Source organism: Ostrea edulis, chromosome 7, assembly GCF_947568905.1.
Source record: "Ostrea edulis chromosome 7, xbOstEdul1.1, whole genome shotgun sequence".
NCBI lineage: Eukaryota > Metazoa > Mollusca > Bivalvia > Ostreida > Ostreidae > Ostrea > Ostrea edulis.
The window spans coordinates 14,435,827-14,458,927 of NC_079170.1; the positions used below are offsets into that span (position 1 = coordinate 14,435,827).

The following is a 23,101-nucleotide window of genomic DNA, read 5'->3' on the forward strand; positions in this document are numbered from 1 at the left end:
TAAGTCATAAATTCTGTCACTATAGAAAGGACAGAAAAAGCCATAGTTTTAATGTTTTTGTGGGAATTTTACAAATAATCTATTCATACACAAAGCAGGGTCAATTTAAATGTGCACATGCTGTGATAACCTGATGAGATTTCTCTGTATACAGAGACCCTTACCTTACATGCTAGTACATATTTACTAATACCTGTGCATCTCTGTAGTCATTTGAAAAAGTAATGATTTTTATGTAGATATATAGTATGGTTTATCTATCATTCAAATTGTACAGTACAATCATGCGAGATAAAAATTCATTTATCATTACATGGGTTTTACTTTCCTACTAAAATGTACAGTGCAGCCATGAAGCATAAAATTGATCTATTAACTGATGATCTATCAGTTTGTACTTATCAAAATGTACAGTATGGCTATGAAACACGAAAAATGTTCATGTTTTGTACATAACTTATCAAAAGTATCAAATTCATCAATCATTTTTGTAAATGTACATTATCAAAATGTACAGTACAGCCAGGATACAAGAAAATTTATCAACTTCAATCATTTTGTAAATGTACAATATCAAAATGTACAGTACTACCAGCATACATAAAACTTAATATTAAACATCATTTAATGCAGTGTATACCTCTATTAGGGGAATGGGTGGGATCAGTTTGTATATGAAATACAGAAACAGGAAAAGAAGAATAAAACTGACTTCAGAAAACAGTGTCTTCTTAGTTCTTAATAAGAAGTTTCACCATACAAGAAGTTTCACCAAACAGCTTAAGAGAATTCTGCAAGCTTAAAAAACTATCTTTCTACTCAAAAACAACAATTTTCATTACATCTTTTTATATAGTATATGCATACCAAACACCTAGAACCCTCACCTTTCCAAATCACTATTAGTATGCAAACTTTATGCATTATTTCAGATAGTACCCCACAAAGCTATGAAAAAACAAATTGTTAAATGAAATTCATTCCACAAACATTAGCGGTCAGTAAGTCAAAATGGATAGAACGGCTCAAACAGGAGTATGATGAGAAGAGGTGAAGTGAAGCAATGGCGAGCAAACAATGGAATGGTGATTGTGCAATTCTAAAGCTAGGAACCAATACACAGCTATTCTCACTTAGGGTTAAGTGATCATTGAAGCAATGGAAGTTTTACCTTTGGACTTGACCGATGCTCCGGGAGCTACCTCTACAAACGACAACACAACAGTCACAACATTGTCAGGTCATGCACATTCTGTTAGGCATTCAACATCTATACACCGAGATAGGTATAAAAAAAAAAATCAACGAGGGCTTTTCCATTTCAGTACGCAATAAGGGGATAATAGAAACCGTTTCCTCTTCCCTTTGTATAATTGTGTACAATAAATATGTGCAATTCAAATAAATTTATTCAGTAAACATTATCAATATTCACTTGCAAAAATGTTTTCTGTTAATTACATGCCATCATTTATCACTGGACTTGAACACGAAATGTATGTACATGTATTTTGATTTCAAAAACGTAAATGTACCCATCAATTATGCAGATATTTCCATTCAAAAATGTTTTTTGTCTACAGTAAGTCTTCATTTTTTCAATTTGTTTTCATTTTTTTATGAAAGCAATGCCATGCACAAGTCACCTTTCAATCTGACATAAAATCCTATCACAAAACCCAAACATAATGAATTTGTCAATATTGGAGGGGTGTGTGTTAAAAACAATATATGCTTTGACAATAATGTAAATGATTTTAAATTTCCTTTGAATACATCCTAATTAGGCTAAAATTAAAAATATTTTGTTTCCCCTAATGCGACAGAACCACTTAAATTTTGTCGACTGAATATCTTTTTGGACCAAAATATTGTGATTTTTTTAATATTTTAATTCTTTTCTTTCTGTAAAATTGGGGGGTGGGGGGGGGTGGGGGGTGGGGTTATCAGATTGCATATGTCCAATTATTCAGCTTCGAATATAAGCATTTGTTCATCTTTTAAAATGCATTGACGGTCCCCCACCCCTTGGGTATAACATATATGTTGTGAAATTGATTTAATAAAATATGTTTGTATTCTAAAAATAAGTACATTAGAAGAACATTATATGACTGATGCATTGACACCTCATAGATATAGTACCTCTCTCTTATGAATGTAAATCTGAAAACGTTTCTAGTCTTGTCACCCCTATCACATATACACTTAAAACAAGTCAATAGATATACTGGTTTACATTTGTATTAATCAACATTTTATATGCATCACCGTCTGTTCACGTTTCTTAGATTTATTTCTAAAGATTGAGATGCAAAATGTAAATTTTTAAAATACACATTCAACATCCAAACCAAAAAAAAAAAAAAAAATGAATTGCCTACCTACCAAATCTGAAAATTTAGGGTCAGTTAGGGGAAACAAAGATCTTTTTAATTATAATGGCCTTATGGTATGTTTATATATAATTTACGTGCATCCCCATCTCTTTCCATGTGAAGTATGCAAGTTCAGTGAGGACATAAACTGACTAGTTGATTTACAATATGTCGAACGTGTAATCACTTGTACATCACTTCACAACACATCCTCTGTATTACAGCAATTGACACCAATGTGAAATGGAACTGTGAATCCCGTTTTCTGACTACCATGCTTATAGATGACCAGTAACCCACATGGTCACCAGAATGGTGGATTACTGCTCAATCATCATGCTAATAGTGACTAAGTGATAACTGCTGCTGCAAACCATCGCAAAATCATCCCGTTATTGTTGATCTTTCTTAAAATTAGTCTAGTAGATAGGTAAAATTGGCTGTGAAACAAATTTATTTTTCATCTTAAAAACAAGTCTTTTGATTTGCATCCAACCACAAACTGGCTGCTAACAAAAGGGTCATTCCTGCATTTTGTTTGGGGGATAAAAAGCCTCCTGACAAAAAACCAGTAGGGTGTTACATATGCCTGTCATTACATATATGGAATTATAGGATGTAACACTCTACCCCACAGCCCATAGTTTGATAAAACCATCCATCTGAACACCACAATACAGAGAATGTCCAGGCAACACACTTGCTTCTCACATTGCTGCCTGGGTTTGATTCCCCTTATAAGCAGTGGTTGTCTGTGAGAGGGTATGGTGGTTCATCCACTCAGACACCCTGGTTTTCTCCGGACACCCCCCCCCCCCCCCCCCCCCCCCCCCATCCGTGCACAGTCAGAGAAAGGACCCCATTGGAAATAAGCTTGAGTTTTCACAGGTTATGTTGGTATTTAACCTGAATAATGATTTATCCTTTAATTTTATTCAGACACTGCTGCTTTTAATGATGTATAGGGTAGTACACTGAATTACAATATCTGCCCTAGATCAAACACATACTCATTTCCATCACACCACATGAGATAAACACAAATTGTGTAAATTTAAACATTGTCATTTCTATCTAGAAAACACTAACACCATGTCTGCCAGTTCTTGATGAAAGAATGCAACTAAAACAAAATATGCCCCGACCCTTTCATTTCACTGATAGTATTCATTTTTACTTAAAACAAATTTGAAATGTAATAACTCAAACTTTCCATCCATAGTGCAAATGCTCATGAAAATTTCATGGCTGTTAATCTGCTCGTAAGGACCCTATATCTCAATGATTTCTCAAACTTTATACTCAATTGTAAAACTTGACATATTTATGAAGAATCAATGTTATTCAGTCTGTGTTTAACCTATCAAGATTCAATAATTTATTGTGTTTAAAACTTCAAATCAATAATTCTATCCTAATGTACAGGTATATTGATTTCTTCAATTTACGTTAAAAAAAAAAATAAAACATTGAAATGTTATACAATCAGTACAATATCAACTTGCTTCCACGATACATAGCAGTTCTTTAAGATACCAGAAATCTTCCAAGTAACTAGACATTATATGTAAAGAACATGCATGTATTCAGCAAACAGGAAGTAGATCAAGAGCTGAAAATGTGTGTACATATCAAGTATGTTAAGGAGAAGTAACAGACTGTGGCCAACTTCCTTTTGAAAGATGAATGAATATGTAAATACTTTAATATTCCTTTTATATTCAATTGCCTTACTGGGTAACTCTAACTCAGTAGGTTAACTGCTGATCTGTACATCATGGGTTAGAGTCTAGCAGGGGTGTTAAAAACATAAAAAAAATTCAGAATATTTCCACTTATTGCATCTTTAATCAAAATAAGGTAAATTTGGAAGTTTTCAATATCGAAATATGATTCCACATACCATCCACCTTCCAGCTCTATCAGATTTCTCTGATGTTATTCCTCTTTCAATTATCAAGAAGCTTAGTATTTACACATGCAAATGACTATGAGACAAATTTTATTTCTGTCACTGAAGTTTTCATCAATCAATTTATAAGACAAAATATATATAATTTGTAGATTCTGTAAAATTAGTGTTAATGTGCATGATGGACAGACTGAAGGACATGCAGACACATTAGCTGGTCAATGGTAAACCAGTACAGCTCCCACCCCACCCCCTCCCATTTACACATAGACTGTGTCCATAATATTTGTTACTATCTCCCACCCACCCACCCCCTCTCATTTTGAGCAGTAGAATAACTGATAATCAAATTTCTTTTAATGAGTGAATTCTACATCAACTGAAAAATAGTTCCCAACACGTTACTTCCTGAAACAATCTCATCTAACTAAACAAACTTGCAAATACATGTAATTTAGAAAAAACACAATTGACATTCTACTACTTCACATACACAGCAGGAAATATTGAATCCTAAAATAGATTCATCAACTATTTGTCTTCAGCTTTGCATACAGGTGAAATAAGAAGGGGGAAAATAAGATTCCGAATATTGATAAATTGATGCAACTCCTTCTGCATGCCTCGATACACATACAATTTCTCCATTACTTACAATGAAGAGGTCTCGGTATTACCTTCATTTTCTGAGAAAAAACGAATCTGTATCTGCAGTCTACCAGAGGGCTTCAAATCCAGCTTCAAAAACAAAATAAAACATGCATATAAAATCATGTGATTTTAATGTTTTACTAATATAAATCACTTTGAATTGAGAGTAAAATTACCGTTAATACATTTATGAGTATTCAGTGAAATTGTCTTAAAATTTAAAAACTTATACAAGTATTTCGATAGTGTATGATGAACCCAAACTAAAAGTTATTTCTAAAGTTCATTCTCTTCACTTTCAACGATTAAACCAAATACCATATTTAAGATTACAAAACATACTGAATTATAAATATGGCAAATAATTTTAAAAATGACAAAATTCATGACTTTATCTATCATCTTTTGAGGCATTTCATTTTTTTTAAAAATGAGCTAGAAATAATACTGATATAGAATTCACTTTCTTCAAAATGATGGAGGAAGAGAGATTTACTTGATGAATGTAATCAATATCATATCTATTCCAGCACTATTGATCATCTCTCTTAACAATGCCAAAAAATTAAATAACACCCCAAATCTCCAACACCACTCTCGAAATTTAGAATCGTAATGGTATCATAAACCTTTCTCCATAGGCAGAGAAAAAAGTAATGAGATTGAGACAGAGAGCACAAAATGATAATCTCGGGCTGAACCAAGAAACATCAATTGTGTGCAAAATGCCAGCTCTCTGGGGAAGCACTTCATATCAGTCCATGACAATGAAGAAAGGTTGAACAAGGTGTTTGACATATGGAAAATCAATCCCATATATCTTGTCTATGCTCCCCTCCAAGTAATCATATTGCAGCCATTACATCAAATAGACGACAGTTTCTGCTGTCTCCATCTTACAAAGAAACTAAAGAGCAACCATGAAAAACCAGAGATGAGAAAAATCAGAATATGTCAGAGCAAGGACCTGCAGTAAATGTCTCTCTCCTGAACACGATGACGGATAGAATCAAGGCATACTGTTAGGAGGAAGAGGTTTATGGGTGCCTCTTAAAGTGGCAATTAAGTGGAAGAATCCTTAATAAGGAGCCTAGGCATGAGTCTTCTGAATAGAATAGAATCAATAGGTTGAACTGATGAACAGCTTAGTAGATGTTTGATCTAAATGCTCAATCAAATTACAGATTAACTGGAGTTAAATGATGCTTATGCTTACAATGTGATTGTAAAAACTAGGAAAACAACTTAAATGTGACGAGACCTGACTCCAATGCACACGATACCAAGATACGGAATTTCATTTCTAGAATGAAGGCACCTGAACTAACAACAACTGATGCAGAATATAACCTCAACCACCTTCTTAACAACCCCTCCCCCTCAGACTGATGAAATTTTATCAATGAAATTAAAAGCAGAAAGAAATGTTAGAACATTCAGTATATGACAAGCATGTATTAGTGTTTTTAATATTCAATCTAGGACTGTGTTAAATTTTGCATTATTTAGAGGGAGACAGGCAGCAATGGAGCAGCATCACTTGATCAACGAATGTCATCTATAAATCAAACCCAGCCTACCATAAAACGATAATCTCCTTTATAGTCTCCTGATTTCAATTCCTTATAATCACTTCAAGACTTGATATAGTACAGAAAACAAAAATCAACATACCATTTCATATCTTCAAGACCTGAGAGCCAGAAATTAACATTTAAAGGTTCAATATGTTTTTTCATGTTTAAAAGTGTGTGGGTTTTTTTTCTTCTTCAGATAACCGCATGCAGGTAAATGGGAAATATAACATTTCAATATCTTTTTTTTTCCTTCAGGGTTGCACAACCTGAACGCAGTGCGACATTACAATGTTAAGTTCAGATTAAAGTTTCTTGAAATTTTCAATGACAAATGCAAACAGAACATAAATAAGTACTCGCTATGAATAATGACTTTCAAAAACATTTACATGACAGATACCATTTCCTAAACATGTCCGTTCACTACAAACCATATCAATAACAAGAGGCCCACAGGCCTCATCGGTCAACTGAATACTAGTGAAAAAGTATCACTACTCCCAAGGGCGATGAAATCTAGAAAAAAAATCTTGTTCTGAATATCAAAGCTAAATTCTAATGTTCAGCAACAGTATTAAACAAAATATGTCCTTAAAACTTCAATGCCCTCAAAAAAGCATACACTGATGAAAGGCTTTAAATAATATAATAGGTGTATTAACATTAATTTAAAAGATATGACTAATTTGGACCCATCCTAGAGTCAAAACCCTGGGTTGTAAAATTACCAGTTTTTGTACATCCTTTTCTGCTATTCCTAAGTATGCATTTAGATTTTATACAGTATCAGCAAACTTACAGATAAATAGTGTATACTAAGTTTGGCCCCACCCTTGGTTAAGAATCCCTACCCCAGGGATCATCAAATTTACAATTTTGGTAAAGGACTACCCTGCTCTTTCTAAATATCCATTTAGTTTCAATTTAGTATCAGTAACACTAAATAAGATGTTATCTAAGTGTTTTACACAAACAATATATAGTAAGTTTGGCTCCACCCTGGGGTCAGAACACCTATCCCAGGGATCATGAAATTTACAATTTTGGTAGAGGCCTTCCTGCTCTACATCACTATGCATTTAGTTTTTCTTAAAACATGTGCGGTTGTAAAGAAGATTTTTTAAAATTGGTCAATTTTGGACAATTTTTGTCGCACCCCTAACGCCCCAGGGGTGCAGGAATCCTGAAAATTACAATTTATGCCCCCCTTCTTCCAAACATACTTCATACCAAATTTGAAAAGAATTGGAACGATAGTTAAATCAAGAAGTTAAAAAATGTCTATTAATTGTTCACACATTTCATAACTGACCATTTTGGTCCCACACTGATACCAAAACCCTTACCCCTTGGATCATCAAATTTACAATTTTGGTAAAGGACTACCTGTTCTTTCTAAATATCTATTTAGTTTCCATCTCCCCACACGCTCGTAAGTAAACATTAAACATGCTAGGGAAGAATGCTAGTAGAAAACAAAATATATTAACTGAGGAGTTTCCCAGCTTATTGGGGGAGACTGCCTGTTGGAGTTTCAAACTATTCCCACTTTCTCTCCTCTATGTCAAAATTACCACAACAGCTGCAAATGTTACCACAATGTAAGAGCTTAATCCTTAGTAGCAAACTGTCTGTTTATCTTGTATTGCTTCAGGAGCAAAGCTGTCTGAGTCTGAGAGGAAACCTTCATTTAAAATCATAGAGTGCACAAACATATAGTTCTAATAAAGGAACAATTTCTATAAGGTCAGCTGTCCTTTAATGAAACATCTTGGAAGAACATTTTTTTGAGAAATAAGTCCATGAACTGATTGAATTTCAATAACACACATGTAATATTAATATATATATCAATAAAAAAGAGGGGAGAATTGTTTTTTACCAATAAATTTTGCAATAGATGTAAACCCAGTTTGTTTTGCACTTGAGAGCAGCTTTCTGTCCAGATTAATTATTCACAACACAGGCTGCAAATGTAACAAATTCATGCCTTCTGACATTCACTGTCTCTGTGTGAGTTCTACTGCATTACAACCAATTCAATCAATTTCCTGAGACTTCTTCATAAACTTCCTTCTCCATCTAAAGTTTATTTAATATTATCATTATCATTTTTGGAATGGGCACAAGAGATCTGATCCAATCTTATCAATTTAATCAAATTTATATGGACTGATACAACTGCCTATAATAAAAATATAGAGTGGTTCAGAAAAATTATAACCAGATGTAAGAATAGACATTAAGTGAAAAAGAATTTTCCCACTGAAATTTCAATTTCTTGACAAAATAATCCTTTAAGCAGGCCATCGAGCAATAGTTAAATTAACAGTGCTTCAATTTGATACTAAATACGAGGGAGAGAAAAATTAATGTCATTAAAGGAAAGAGTGTCATCAACCATTCAAGAAATAAAATCTAATGAAATCTAAGGCCATAAAATAAGATCTGAGAATTCCATAAGCTGGTAACACATTCCCAGAACCACAAGGGAAAAAAACATTGTCAGTGTTGGTGACAGGGCATGAAACTGTTCACGAGAAGTCCATTGTGCTGCCTCTGAAAAGTCAAAACCTTTAATGGCCTTCCTGGAATTCTCATCACTCAAAAACTGAGAGATATATTTGTGCCAAGTTTGGTTACTTACTGATGTTTTGGAGAAGAATTCAAAAAGATGAAAACAGATTTATGATAAGTTTTGATTTCGAATCTTACTTAATCCCATGACTAGAAGCAGCTAAATGAAAAGTGCACCCTGTACCTGGAGACACTATATGGTGTAACAATTGACTTCTCACACTTCATATTATTACACAAATCAATAACAGAATACTGTATAGGGGGGAAATAAATCGCGGTGGAAATTTTCGCTATGTTCGCGATCTAGACAAATCTGCAAATTTAAGAAACCATAAATATTTTATTTTTTTTTATTCTATAATACACAATGAGTTTTAATAAAAGAGGGTGGCTTATAGTGATTCGAATCCACGAATGTGTCTAAAATGAAAAAAAAATGCGAAAATTACTTCCTGTGAAATTATTCCCTTTACAGTCAGCAATTGCAAAGGCAATGGTCAACCCCAATACTAAAAGTCTTTCACTAAATTTCTAAAGTCAAAGCTCAGTAGCCTACCTGGTGTAGATCAGCAACAGACTCAAAACACTACATGAAGATACGGACTCAAAGTTCTAAGTCAAATAAACAAACACTACATGAAGATACGGACTCAAAGTTCTAAGTCAAATAAACAAACACTACATGAAGATACGGACTCAAAGTTCTAAGTCAAATAAACAAACACTACATGAAGATACGGACTCAAAGTTCTAAGTCAAATAAACAAACACTACATGAAGATACGGACTCAAAGTTCTAAGTCAAATAAACAAACACTACATGAAGATACGGACTCAAAGTTCTAAGTCAAATAAACAAACACTACATGAAGATACGGACTCAAAGTTCTAAGTCAAATAAACAAACACTACATGAAGATGTGGACTCAAAGTTCTAAGTCAAATAAACAAACACTACATGAAGATGTGGACTCAAAGTTCTAAGTCAAATAAACAAACACTACATGAAGATACGGACTCAAAGTTCTAAGTCAAATAAACAAACACTACATGAAGATACAGACTCAAAGTTCTAAGTCAAATAAACAAACACTACATGAAGATACGGACTCAAAGTTCTAAGTCAAATAAACAAACACTACATGGAGAATCTTCCGGTAAAGTTAAGAGTTAAATCACACACACCATCCAAAGACAATTTGTTATCATATATGATCTTGACCTATTGATCTCAAAAGTAATATGCCATCCTTTTCTGATAAAGACCTGAATCAAGGGAAAATATCATCTATACATATGATTTATTACCATGTGAACACTTGTCCTAAAATCCAAGATTTTCCATGTTAGTTTCAATGCTAATTAGCTCAGTTTGTACCTGAGATACCATCAAGATACCAATTTTCACCATTTGTAACTTGTACACCTTAAGGGTCATGGAAATCCTTATGTGGAGTTCCACTGCTAAGTCTGAAATAGTATTTGAGACATCATCCTGAAACTATTCATATCCATATGTGACCCAGTGACCTCAGATCTAAAACAAAAGGTCAAATACAGTTTTTAATTTAGCAATGAAACATCATATGAAAAGTCTCCAAGGACTCTTTATGGGAAGTTTCAATGCTAAATCACAAACAATATTTGAGATATTATTGAGAAACAATTTCCGTTCTATATCCCTTGAGGCACTCATACTTGTACTATAATTAAACAGTTGTAGATATTCTTGAAAACCCAGAGCCAGAAATGGCTCATATAGGAACTACTTCCATTATGAAAATCCACTCAATGATTTTTATGATTGACAAACATTATAAGAACCTACTCCTTCGTTAACATGACATCGCTCCAACAATCCTCACCTACTGGCCGTCTTCCCCTAGTTTTCTTACCCATGTTGTCGATATACTGCCATCCTTGCATTTGTCTGCAAGGGCCCGGGCACTGATGGTCACTTCTGCCAGCATGTTATTGGGCTTTTCATTGATGATCATGTTGATAACTCTGCCATCATAAATATGAGCATCAAAACAAGTGTTCCACTCCGGGTATATCGTTCTCTTCTTCTGTACATATTGAGGTTTCTGACCTGAAATATTTACAGTCATTTAGTGGCATACACTGTGATTGGAACCCAAGAGGATCACGATTTTAAAACTGCTTCAAGCATAATATGGTTCTGTTGATTTGTTGTGAAGCATAACTGTAAAGACTTCACAGTCATATTTAAGTAATACTGTAGAATCGTTTAAATTCGTGGGGGACAATTTTCGTGGATTGCTGAATTTTTACGAGTTCGAGGGTACGTAATTTCGTGGATTTATTTATTTGTAAGAAAGATAACTCTGGAATGTCTTTATTCGTTGAGGATGTAAATTTGTGGGTGAGGGGTACCCACGAATTCCACGAAAATTGAGCCACCACGAATTCTAGTGATTCCACAGTATTCTTCAAAACAGCTAAATCATGGAAGAACTACACACGCAAATTTGTATCAGAAAAATTCAAAGTGACACACGTAATACAAAGAATGACAAAAACAACAAAAACAATATGTCCCCGATCTTCGATCTTTGGGCATAATAACATATAACAGATAAAGGTTTGTCCATAACACAAGAACAGCTCAGAGAACGTACAGGATGGAATAAGACCCATGAATGATCCCCATTTTTCGATCAAATTCATGTTAAAACCAGTAAAATGAAAATGATGCTTTAGTAGTAATGTATTGTCAAGAATGTGACTAATGCCACAGGATTGTCAAACAATTTGAACAATTAAATTATCCAAATTTTTTTTTTTAAATTTACTTACATTTTGCTTTGAAAAACAATTGAGCACGTTTGCCTACATACCATTTTTACATACGAAAGTAGCAGAGGACACTGGTGTACAACCTATGAAGATCGAAAGGTAAGCAAGTATGTGTTCTGTACTTTCAAAAGTAGTTAACAACTGCTTCCAATTTGTCAATTTTGGGGGGAAAAACAGGAAATTCAAAATTACCATTAACTTTGTGACCTTCCTGTGAACTTTGAATACCGTGATGATGTCGGATATATTTTAAAACTGATAGTTATTTTGAAATAAACACAATCTGGTTTTATACAGTTTTATAATGATCTACTGATTTGTCCACACCGACTTCTAAAAATGGGGATCATATAAACGTCCCACTTTCTCCTTTTGGTTATAAAATTAAACTGACCGATTTTACTTTACCTTATCATTACAATGTCACCTGAGAGAGATTCTTGTCTCTGAAAAACATTTCAGATTTATGGATTGCTAAATGCATCATGGTAATGAATCGCACTATATTTTTGATAAAACATTGAGCTATCTATAGCCAGAATTTGAACAATTTCCATTGTCCCCTTTCTCAGTTTTTAGGCTGTTTCAGTTCTCATGATCACAGAAATGAGTATATGGCTGCAGTTAAGGCTTAACGCATGGCCTGGACTCGTTCTGATGAACACAGTATATATATGGCTGCAGTTAAGCGTGGCCTGGACTCGTTCTGTCATGAACACAGTATATATATGGCTGCAGTTAAGCGTGGCCTGGACTCGTTCTGATGAACACAGTATATATATGGCTGCAGTTAAGCGTGGCCTGGACTCGTTCTGATGAACAGAGGTGAGTATATGGCTGTGCAGTTAAGCGTGGCCTGGATTCGTTCTGATGAACACAGTATATATATGGCTGCAGTTAAGCGTGGCCTGGACTCGTTCTGATGAACACAGTATATATATGGCTGCAGTTAAGCGTGGCCTGGACTCGTTCTGATGAACAGAGGTGAGTATATGGCTGTGCAGTTAAGCGTGGCCTGGATTCGTTCTGATGAACACAGTATATATATGGCTGCAGTTAAGCGTGGCCTGGACTCGTTCTGATGAACAGAGGTGAGTATATGGCTGTGCAGTTAAGCGTGGCCTGGATTCGTTCTGATGAACACAGTATATATATGGCTGCAGTTAAGCGTGGCCTGGACTCGTTCTGATGAACACTGAGGAGAACGCGACTACACTGCTTTCCTGTGACACAGGCGAATGTTTGATGAATAATTACTGATCACACATAGCAAACCCGGGGAATATTCACTAAGCTGTTATTTTAACACCATGAAAGGCCATATATATTGCATTGTGTGTCAATTTATATTGATATCTTCACTGAAAGGGGGCTTTATGTTAAAATTTTTAAAAGTAGATTTGATTTTAATCAATGTGACTTCCTTTGCTGCCCAAGTTGAAGAGATGTTTTACATATTAAGATATCTAAGGGGTAGTAATGAAACGATTGTCGCCGACAATCGATTGTCGATCTTTTTTGGCTGTTCGATTCCAATTATCGATTCTATTTTTCATAATCGATTGTCGCCTGCATGTACACCAATTAGTATCTAATTTGAGATTCATCTGACTGTTAATCCCGCTTTTATATCCAATTCAAGACATACGAAGGGGAGAGTCAGGGTGGACTCCATATTGAAGAGTGGGAATTCAGTGACACCAGCTAGTGTGTATGCTGCACATATCCATAAAACTAAATAGAAAAAAAAACCAAAATAAGAAACATTTATTACCTACATGTAAATACCGATTACTATATTGATCATTGATCGATACAGTTCTTCCGATTATGACTGATTATCGATTATGAAATTTTCCCGATTTTTAAACACTCTGCAGTATGATAGAGATATTTTTTCTAGGTTCCATTGTGTTCACTGATCTTACATATAAGTTCACACAATGACATAAGGCAGTCTTGGAATCAGCACATATATAAAAACTTGGTCGTTGTCGCAATTCCACAGTGATACTAACTTACCACATGATGGCTAAAAGGTATATTTGGTAGCACTTAAATTTACACCTTGGCTTGGATTGGCTGCACTTTTTAAATTTTTGTAATCATTACATAAAATTATTGTTATATATACAATCCCCACAAATTATGAATGACCTTGAATATTTTGGTGGATGGCATCTAACCAATGCCCACTTCATGATTACAATATTATTTTGTGGTTTCAATATTTCCATTCTATTCTACAAAATTGAACAAAATTATAAAACAGTGTTTTCTATTTACCAAATGATACATTGCAAAATTGTGTTTCTGTATTTTACAATTACCACTGCACAGGCGGAAAAGATTATCACAATAAAGACACCAATGCTCAGGATGTTAAAGTGATATCACCATTCCATTCAGTAGGTTTAGATTTCTTTGAATAATTCATGAGTGTAGTATAGTATGTTTACAAAATGGCAAGCAGATCACATAGAGAATCACTACCACCAAATAAACCAGCAAATAAACGAAACAGAAGAAGTCTAGGTTCCACGTTAACAATGATACAAATAGTAACCTACTGAGGAATAGACTGCTCAGGTAACTTATATAGGTTTACACTGTTCATAATAATAATCTATACAGGCTTAGGTGTTCAGGTAACTTATATAGGTTTACACTGTTCATAATAATAACCTATACAGGCTTAGGTGTTCAGGTAACTTATATAGGTTTACACTGTTCATAATAATAACCTATACAGGCTTAGGTGTTCAGGTAACTTATATAGGTTTACACTGTTCATAATAATAACCTATACAGGCTTAGGTGTTCAGGTAACTTATATAGGTTTACACTGTTCATAATAATAACCTATACAGGCTTAGGTGTTCAGGTAACTTATATAGGTTTACATTGTTCATAATAATAACCTATACAGGCTTAGGTGTTCAGGTAACTTATATAGGTTTACACTGTTCATAATAATAACCTATACAGGCTTAGGTGTTCAGGTAACCTATTAAGGATTAAACTGTTCAGGTAACCTACAGAGGATTAAACTGTTCAGGTAATCTACAGAGGATTAAACTGTTCAGGTAACCTACAGAGGATTAAACTGTTCAGGTAATCTACAGAGGATTAAGCTGTTCAGGTAATCTACAGAGAATTAAACTGTTCAGGTAACCTACAGAGGATTAGACTGTTCAGGTAATTTACCAAGGATTAAACTGTTCAGGTAACCTACAGAGGATTAGACTGTTCAGGTAATCTACAGAGGATTAAACTGTTCAGGTAAACTACTGAGGATTAGACTGTTCAGGTAATCTACAGAGGATTAAACTGTTCAGGTAACATACAGAGGATTAAACTGTTCAGGTAATCTAAGAGGATTAAACTGTTCAGGTAACATACAGAGGATTAAACTGTTCAGGTAACCTACAGAGGATTAGACTGTTCAGGTAACCTACAGAGGATTAAACTGTTCAGGTAACCTACAGAGGATTAAACTGTTTAGGTAACCTACAGAGAATTAAACTGTTCAGATAACCTACTGAAGATAAGCTGCTAAGTTAAGTTCAAATTGTTCAGGAGAGCTTACAAGGAAGTAAAAGTAGTTTGGAAAAATATATAATGAAAGGTGTTATCCGTTAGGACTTGCTAGATATGCACTCTACTTAAAACAAAAAAGGCAGAAAATTATCAATCTCTGCAAATCAATGGCATAGGTTTTATGGTTTCCATAAAATAATTCCCAAAGGGCAGAACTCCATTAAATAACAATTAAACAAACACAGTATATTACCCGACTGCACGTATGTTACACAGCCTCAGCAAATATTTAGAAAGCTTTTCCTCATGCTGACATTTCCATCTGGATAATCATAATTCCTTTCAAGGAAGAGGATGGTACAGAGTCTTTAATTGGGATTTTGTAAAATTCCTAGCCATTTATAAAGTACTTAATATATCTTGTTTATATTTCATATGAACATACTATTTATCTTTCATGGAGTAAGGCAACTATTTTCTATCAGCATCAATCTGACTTATTAGCTTTTTTCCCCTTATATAACTGGTACCAATAAACGGTACATTCCAAATGCCAAAAAACGTTGAACTTTCCCAATTTTGAGATCTTTAAAATTCCCAATTCACTTGCCGAAAAATAGACCGCTGACATCATAATTTACTTAGTCTGAAATTTTGTACGAGTTAACTAAAATGTTCACTTCTGGTATTAAATCAAAAGTAAAAATCATGGCAGTGCACATGTTGTAGAGCTATGACAATTCTAGAACAAGCCTACGGCGATTCCTAATAGTTGAAATCATTTGCCGATACATTGGTAGAAAATTTGCAATATGTTTGATTTTGACGATATTTTTCCCAATTCAATGGGTACCGGTACCAGTACTAGTGGGTAGGGGAAAAAAACCTGTAATAATTTCAGTGCAATAGAGCCATCCTTAGGAGGTTTTATTATATCTAAATAATTTTTTAAATCCTTTTTTCTTTCAGTAACCATCATAAACTAATGCATGGGTAACATAAAAAGAAACATCCTCGACATTTTTGACAACTCCTCGCCTTATCTTTCCGCTAATTAAGTCTCTGAAATCTAGAAATATATACTTTCGATATCTGGTATCCACAATGTTGTTAGGGATCCATATTTCTTCACACATTACTGGAGAGTTGACTCTCAAAATCTGTTGTCCACAATATTGTTAGGGATCCATATTTCCTCACACATACCTGGAGAGTTAACTGTTTCCTTGACGTTGACAGCAACAAAGGGGTCAAACGGTTCCGACGTGGTGGCGTTCTGGCCTTTATCCACCTGCAGTAACTTGACCCGGATAAACCCAACCCCCGGCATGGTGCTCTTATAATACTCTCAGTACTGTGATTATTTACTTTCCACCTACAAGAAAGAAAAAAACTAGTAAGGCACGTTGATTGGTCTCATTCATTTTGGTCATATTCCCATACAAATACTGGGGAGGGGGGAGGCTTAAGTTATGAACATTTGTACACCCACTTTGTAACTTAGCACAATTAACTTTCGGTATCAAACTAAAGAGTGTTCAGAGAACAAATTCACCTGCAAAGGTATCGTAAGTCAAAACTTTCTCCGTATTTTTAAATGGAGGCTTTCATTTATACAAGTTCTCCTGGTCAGTCCTCCTGGATTTCTTTACTATTTTTCAGTTGCCACTATCGGTGGTGACCAACACATGCACAAATGGCCTCCTAGTCAACAGTAATAGACTGAAGGCCTGACAGCCTCCATCTAAAAATTGCGTATCAAGTAACCTTCATACAAGGAACAATTTTACCAATCAAAATTGAAGTCCTTTTTCTTACAGTTTCAATTTTCTACTACTGACAGATGGACAGATAGAAGACAAAGTAAAGAGGTGACACAAAAAATAATCATGTCCAACAGGAATGTTTGACAATAGTTAAATGGAAGAATTGAATCTCTGACTTTAGTACCAGCTAAAGCAAAACCACTAGTGGAGCTGATGAATTAATTTCAGACTATAGAGACCTAACAAGTTACAATCATTATCTGATTATGTGAACCAATAGTAAATTCACAGAGGTAAAACTATATACAGAATTTGTAACTTATTAATAATTGCATGGGTGTTCTATTTCCAAGCAATTTTTCCGTAACTTTAGAGTTTCATTGAATATAGCAGGAAGATTGCCTTGAAATTGGGCACCCAAAGTATAAGTTAGTGAATTCAGATAAACATAATCACATTTCAAACAAGCTGGTCAAGTTTCTTTTTAATGGCAGACCATTGGACAAAGAAGATAAGGCTATCTAAAAATAAATGTCAATGGTCACCAATCGATTGTCAACTCCCTATCTTAGATCATGAAGAAGATGAGGAAGAACAAAGACTTTCATGCCATATACTAAACCTAACAAATTATAATCATTTGATGGCTGACCAGTTAATTCAGCATTGTTAATCCAAAAGGGAATTCTGGCAGTTACCAAAATTACTGAGTTGCTTGACAATACATGCAGCACTATATAATAGTCTCTGCAATGGAAATATACTTTCTATAATTCATCTGCAGTCAATATAAACTCATTTTTGTTTTCTTAGATATTCTAATATGTCGACCCAATGATTCATCTCTGCACCCAGCTCCAATGAGCGACTTTCTCTTTGTATAAAATTTTAATCTTCATCACAAATTTCAACCATTCAAGATAGACACTTCACACTGAGTGAACAGAAAAATTCAAGGTCAAAGTTATATATATATATATGGTACTCTTTAAGGTCAATGTCATTCATTGTTAAGGTCAAATTTCAACCATTCAAGATAGACACTTCACACTGAGTGAACAGAAAAATTCAAGGTCAAAGTTATATATATATATATGGTACTCTTTAAGGTCAATGTCATTCATTGTTAAGGTCAAATGTCAATCATTAAGATTATGAGGTCAAATAATTTGCTACAGTTTTTAAAACACATCTTAATTCTTATCTGCATGACTATACTTAGAAATTCATTAAAATGTATCATAAAAATATCATGTGACCCTTTTAAAATACTAAACTAGCATCTAGCTCTGTCTGTTTCACACATTTAAACTTCAAATAACATTTAAACTTCTTCTATAACCAAAATGAAAGCAACTTACAATTGCACCTGACTTCCATGCAATGACAAGTTTTACCTGGTGTTAAGATGATAGTGTTACTTCACACACCAGCTACACTGATACTATATAAACAACTAACAGCACAGAGGGCTCAATTTGACTATCATATGTGTAGCGCAGCACGACTACAACCAGTGTAAATCGGGGTACTCACAGGTACATATATCCACATGGATCAAAATCTACACAGGTAATTCGATCTCCCAATCCAGGAAGTAAAACGAATAAGAACATGGAAGATATATACATATATCGCATGATAAATCTAGGTGGAATAAAAGTGTGGGCATGACTAAAGATCTTATCGCTAAAAATTAAAACAATCGTCAGGAAAATACTCTCCTGATGTGATACTGGACTAACATAATAATCCATACAGGAAACAGGACACTTAGTACATAATATCTGTGTGTGTTGTACAATTCAATATGACTACAAATAAAACAGACAGGTGGTATTGGATGGTTTAGATACCAGATAACCATGCAGGGGATAAATTACACCTACAATTGTAAATTCAAAGTATCTATGAAAACATTCAACATTTACTCAAACAGAGAATTATAAATACAAATGTACACGAAATCTATGACATTCACAAATGTGCATCCATCAAATTGAAATAGCTGTCTGGCCGGCTACAACTTTCAATGACATGCAATCAAATTTGTTTTTATTTGAGGTAAAATGATTATAAACAACCTGATCTCTACTATACAAATATCATTTTACATGCAACATGCATATGTTTACAGAAAAGATCAAACTCAAATCATTGCACCGATCAAGTTATGCATGTATAAACTATTTTATCCCGCGCTTCAGACAAATTTGTAGATAATTGATTGGATAAAAACTAATCACATGATGCCTTGAAATTTTTTATATGATAATAACGTCTCGGTATGGAGGGTGTGTTAGTTCGGTACGGAGGGTGTGTTAATTAGTTCGGTACGGAAGGTGTATTAGTTCGGTACGGAGGGTGTATTAGTTCAACAACTGTGACGTCACTAACGAATCATATGATGCCCCAAAATTCCAATACACCTGGACATCTTCATGCAAGGGTATATACATGCAGGTCTGCATGCTACTGTTTCAGGGTATGTCTGTTGTCTGCATTCAGTTTCAACATACATGATTTGTTTATTCAATGTTATTGTTCATACTTTTAACTGTGATTGATTGATTGATTGAATATTGTTTACTGTCCCTTTCGAGAATATTTCACTCATATGGAGATGTCACCACTGTCGATGAAGGGCTGCAAAATTTAGGCTAGCTATGCTCAGCGCTTATGGCCATTGAGCAGAGAGGGATCTTTATCACGGGACCTCGGTTTTTGCGGTCTCATATGAAGGACCGCCCAAATTAGTAGCTCTTACAACAAGCTGGGGATACTGAGGACCTGTTGTAACCCGGATCCCCATGGGAATTTAACTGTGATGTTTTCATACTGTGACTATATGATTTTTCACTGTAATACATGTAATATGAAATTGAACTTCATACTTGAATAATATTTATCAAAGATGTTACTAAAATCTTAATAAATTTTCTAAACTTGGTCTCCGATCATCGGAATAAAATCGTTAATTAACACAGTCGGTTTGGGACACAATACGGCGTCATCCAGGGTGTGAAATGGAAATCCGTATTGGAACGCGGCTTTGCCTCACCCAATATGGATTTTCATTTTACACTCTTGATGACTCCGTATTACGTCCCAAACGGACTGTGTAACTAATAATATCCAGTGTACCAATGCACCCACTCGTCTGATGGTCTTATGATTACTGGACTCGGGTAAAAACTATTTTTCCTCTCTATAGTCCATAAATAAACATTGCTGATTACAAAAAAGAAACTAATAAGTGCACAACTGTGATCTCATCATCTCTAAGCTCCAATGTCAAGACGAATACGGGAAAGATTTAAATAAAAACCCACCATGGGCTTCTTCCTCAGTAATGAACAACTTGTGATTTATTTTCACCAGTAATGAACTATGCCCTTCCAATAATGATATTGAGAATTAATCATACCACCAAAATACGTCAACAAGTCAACAACTGCTCAGTAAGGATATGAATTTTCTCATGGAATTAATATTTCAAAGTAACGTCTATGTAGGCTCTTAAAGACATGAAGAATATATTGCATCTCTGAAATGAATATTGCATCTCTCACATATGATGTTACCATGACAACAGAGAAAGAGAAAAATGTCTAATCAAAAAAAGAGTTAGGTTGCCACATTTCAATTAAAACTCACAAATGGCATCAAAATATATAACTGTGAATATAACAGATCTCGATCTCCCTCAAAATTAAGTGGGTGGTTTTTTTTTTATTCTTGACAGAAAAATAAAATATACAACTCCCAGCTTCCTTGATGATCGTTTCATCCTGTAACTCCACCACGCTTGCTGAATAATCTTTCACTTCGAGGTGCTAATTATCTGATTATACATGTAGTCCATAGAGTAATAACATCAATTATGTGTTACGAAAAATTAAAATGTTTTATTGCATGCTCAAGCGGAAGTCTCTCTCTCTCTCTCTCTCTCTCTCTCTCTCTCTCTCTCTCTCTCTCTCTGTAGTGTCTTTCACTTTAGTATTCTATCAAGTTTAATATTCCTTACAAAACCTGCTATAAATATGTTAAAACAGTCTGAAAACTCTCTGCCTTAAAACAACATAGATCTGCTGAAAGAAATAGGTGTGTTAAAAGACTACTAAAATGCCTGCTGTACAGACACACCCCTCCAATCACTATTCCTCTGGGATCCACCAAATAGAATCGTAACCTGCAGACCTTGTATCACTGGTTGCAACTACACACTTCAGATTTAGCACTCTATACAGATCTGTAAACTTTGCATATAAACGCCCCTCGCAATAATTTCTGTGTCCTCCGCTGAATACCCTACATTGCCTGTGTTAATACTTCTCCCTGTCTTGTCTGCGGAGATGACACACAAAGTGGATGTATGAATATATACACAACACAATATCATACTAATTAGTGTACAATATGAGGACAAACTACAACTTCCTGGAAAAACGTCTACTAGCTGTTTGCTTGAAAACTTGGTATACACATCAGTCAGACACTGTAGGTATATAACACTCAATGCCTTCTGAAATCACTACTAGGTATATAACACTCAATGCCTTCTGAAATCACTACTATATAGGTATATAACATGCACACAATACCTTCTGAAATCACTACTATATAGGTATATAACACACAATGCCTTCTGAACTCACTACTATATAGGTATATAACACACAATGCCTTCTGAAATCACTACTATATAGGTAATATATATATATAACACACAATGCCTTCTGAAATCACTACTATATAGGTATATAACACTCAATGCCTTCTGAAATCACTAGTTTAACAAAAAAACTCAGAAGTAAATAGCATTGTGATACAGGGTCTAGTATACTGTATAATCAAAAGAATTTCAAATCAAAAGGTGGCTCTATACTATTTTCACTGAAATGTCCACATCACAAATACTGTTGTCTATGTCGAAATTTACACTTAGCATGGACTAGCAGTATACTTAGCGTTATAGCTACGAACATTCAAAATTGGGTTTTTTCTTGTCATGATAAAAGTGCCTATGTCGTATTGTTACCTTAAGAAATGGTTGACTGTCTTGAAAGACTGACAATGACAAGTAAAGATCAATACCAAACAGATCTGATATCAATTAATGTATCCATCATAATTAGTACATATCAATTAATGTATCCATCATAATTAGTACATATCAATTGACTACTCAAAATCCTCAATTTTCTATTTCTAGTGGATTATGATGATGATCATGTCAGATGATGATGCCGAAGATGATGTTGTCAATGATAATGATGAATGATGAAGATGAATGATGCTGATGATCATGATACATATGTACATGTATAAATTAGCATGATTAGGAATGTACGATATATATACAAGTGAAAACTTAAAAATACTTATACATCAAAAAAATTAAAAAAAACAGTTCTAAGCATGCACACACATGTACTTAAAACTGCCTGCATAACATCATCTCTCTGCAAACCCACTGAGTATATATACCGAGTGCACAAATTGTTGATATGTAGTGCAATTTCCTTATACTTCGAAGGGACTGGCTCACGTTTTTCTCAAAAACAATTTTTCATTTCTGATGTTAGAAACTCATTTAATGTTGACAATCAAAATTTTGACTTTCTGAATACAAGGATATAGGCAATATTTTAGCTTCATAATTCTGTGTTATGTAAACAAAGACAGAAGTCTTTTTATGTAAACAAACAAACAAGTGAAATGTTAATTTTGTAATTTAAAGCATCTTAGTTTTGTACATGCTGTCACAAATTTTGTCTTTTGAATGACACATTTTATCTAAAGTATTCTTGAGATGTGATAGATATAATAAACTTGGATCAATATTCATTTATTTTGAAAACTTAGTAAACAATA

General features: G+C 34.3%; 1 protein-coding gene across 10 annotated transcripts in view; it reads right to left on the reverse strand.

The window, feature by feature from the left end:
* Positions 1-23,101, reverse strand: part of LOC125657253 (protein kinase C delta type-like) — a 58,384-nt gene that overhangs the window by 14,760 nt on the left and 20,523 nt on the right. For 4 of the 10 annotated variants that reach the window (XM_048887942.2, XM_048887944.2, XM_048887943.2 and 1 more), the window contains 4 exons: positions 16,665-16,833; positions 10,994-11,190; positions 4,968-5,028; positions 1,172-1,204 (listed from right to left, as the gene is read on the reverse strand). In XM_048887942.2, the coding sequence (XP_048743899.1) occupies positions 1,172-1,204; positions 4,968-5,028; positions 10,994-11,190; positions 16,665-16,788 (415 nt within the window). In that variant the 5' untranslated portion in view covers positions 16,789-16,833. Of the gene's footprint in view, positions 1-1,171; positions 1,205-4,967; positions 5,029-10,993; positions 11,191-12,326; positions 13,536-16,664; positions 16,834-18,585; positions 18,892-21,362; positions 21,589-23,101 lie in introns of those variants that run through there. The other 6 variants (XM_048887947.2, XM_056143430.1, XM_056143428.1 and 3 more) reach the window with 5 other exon arrangements.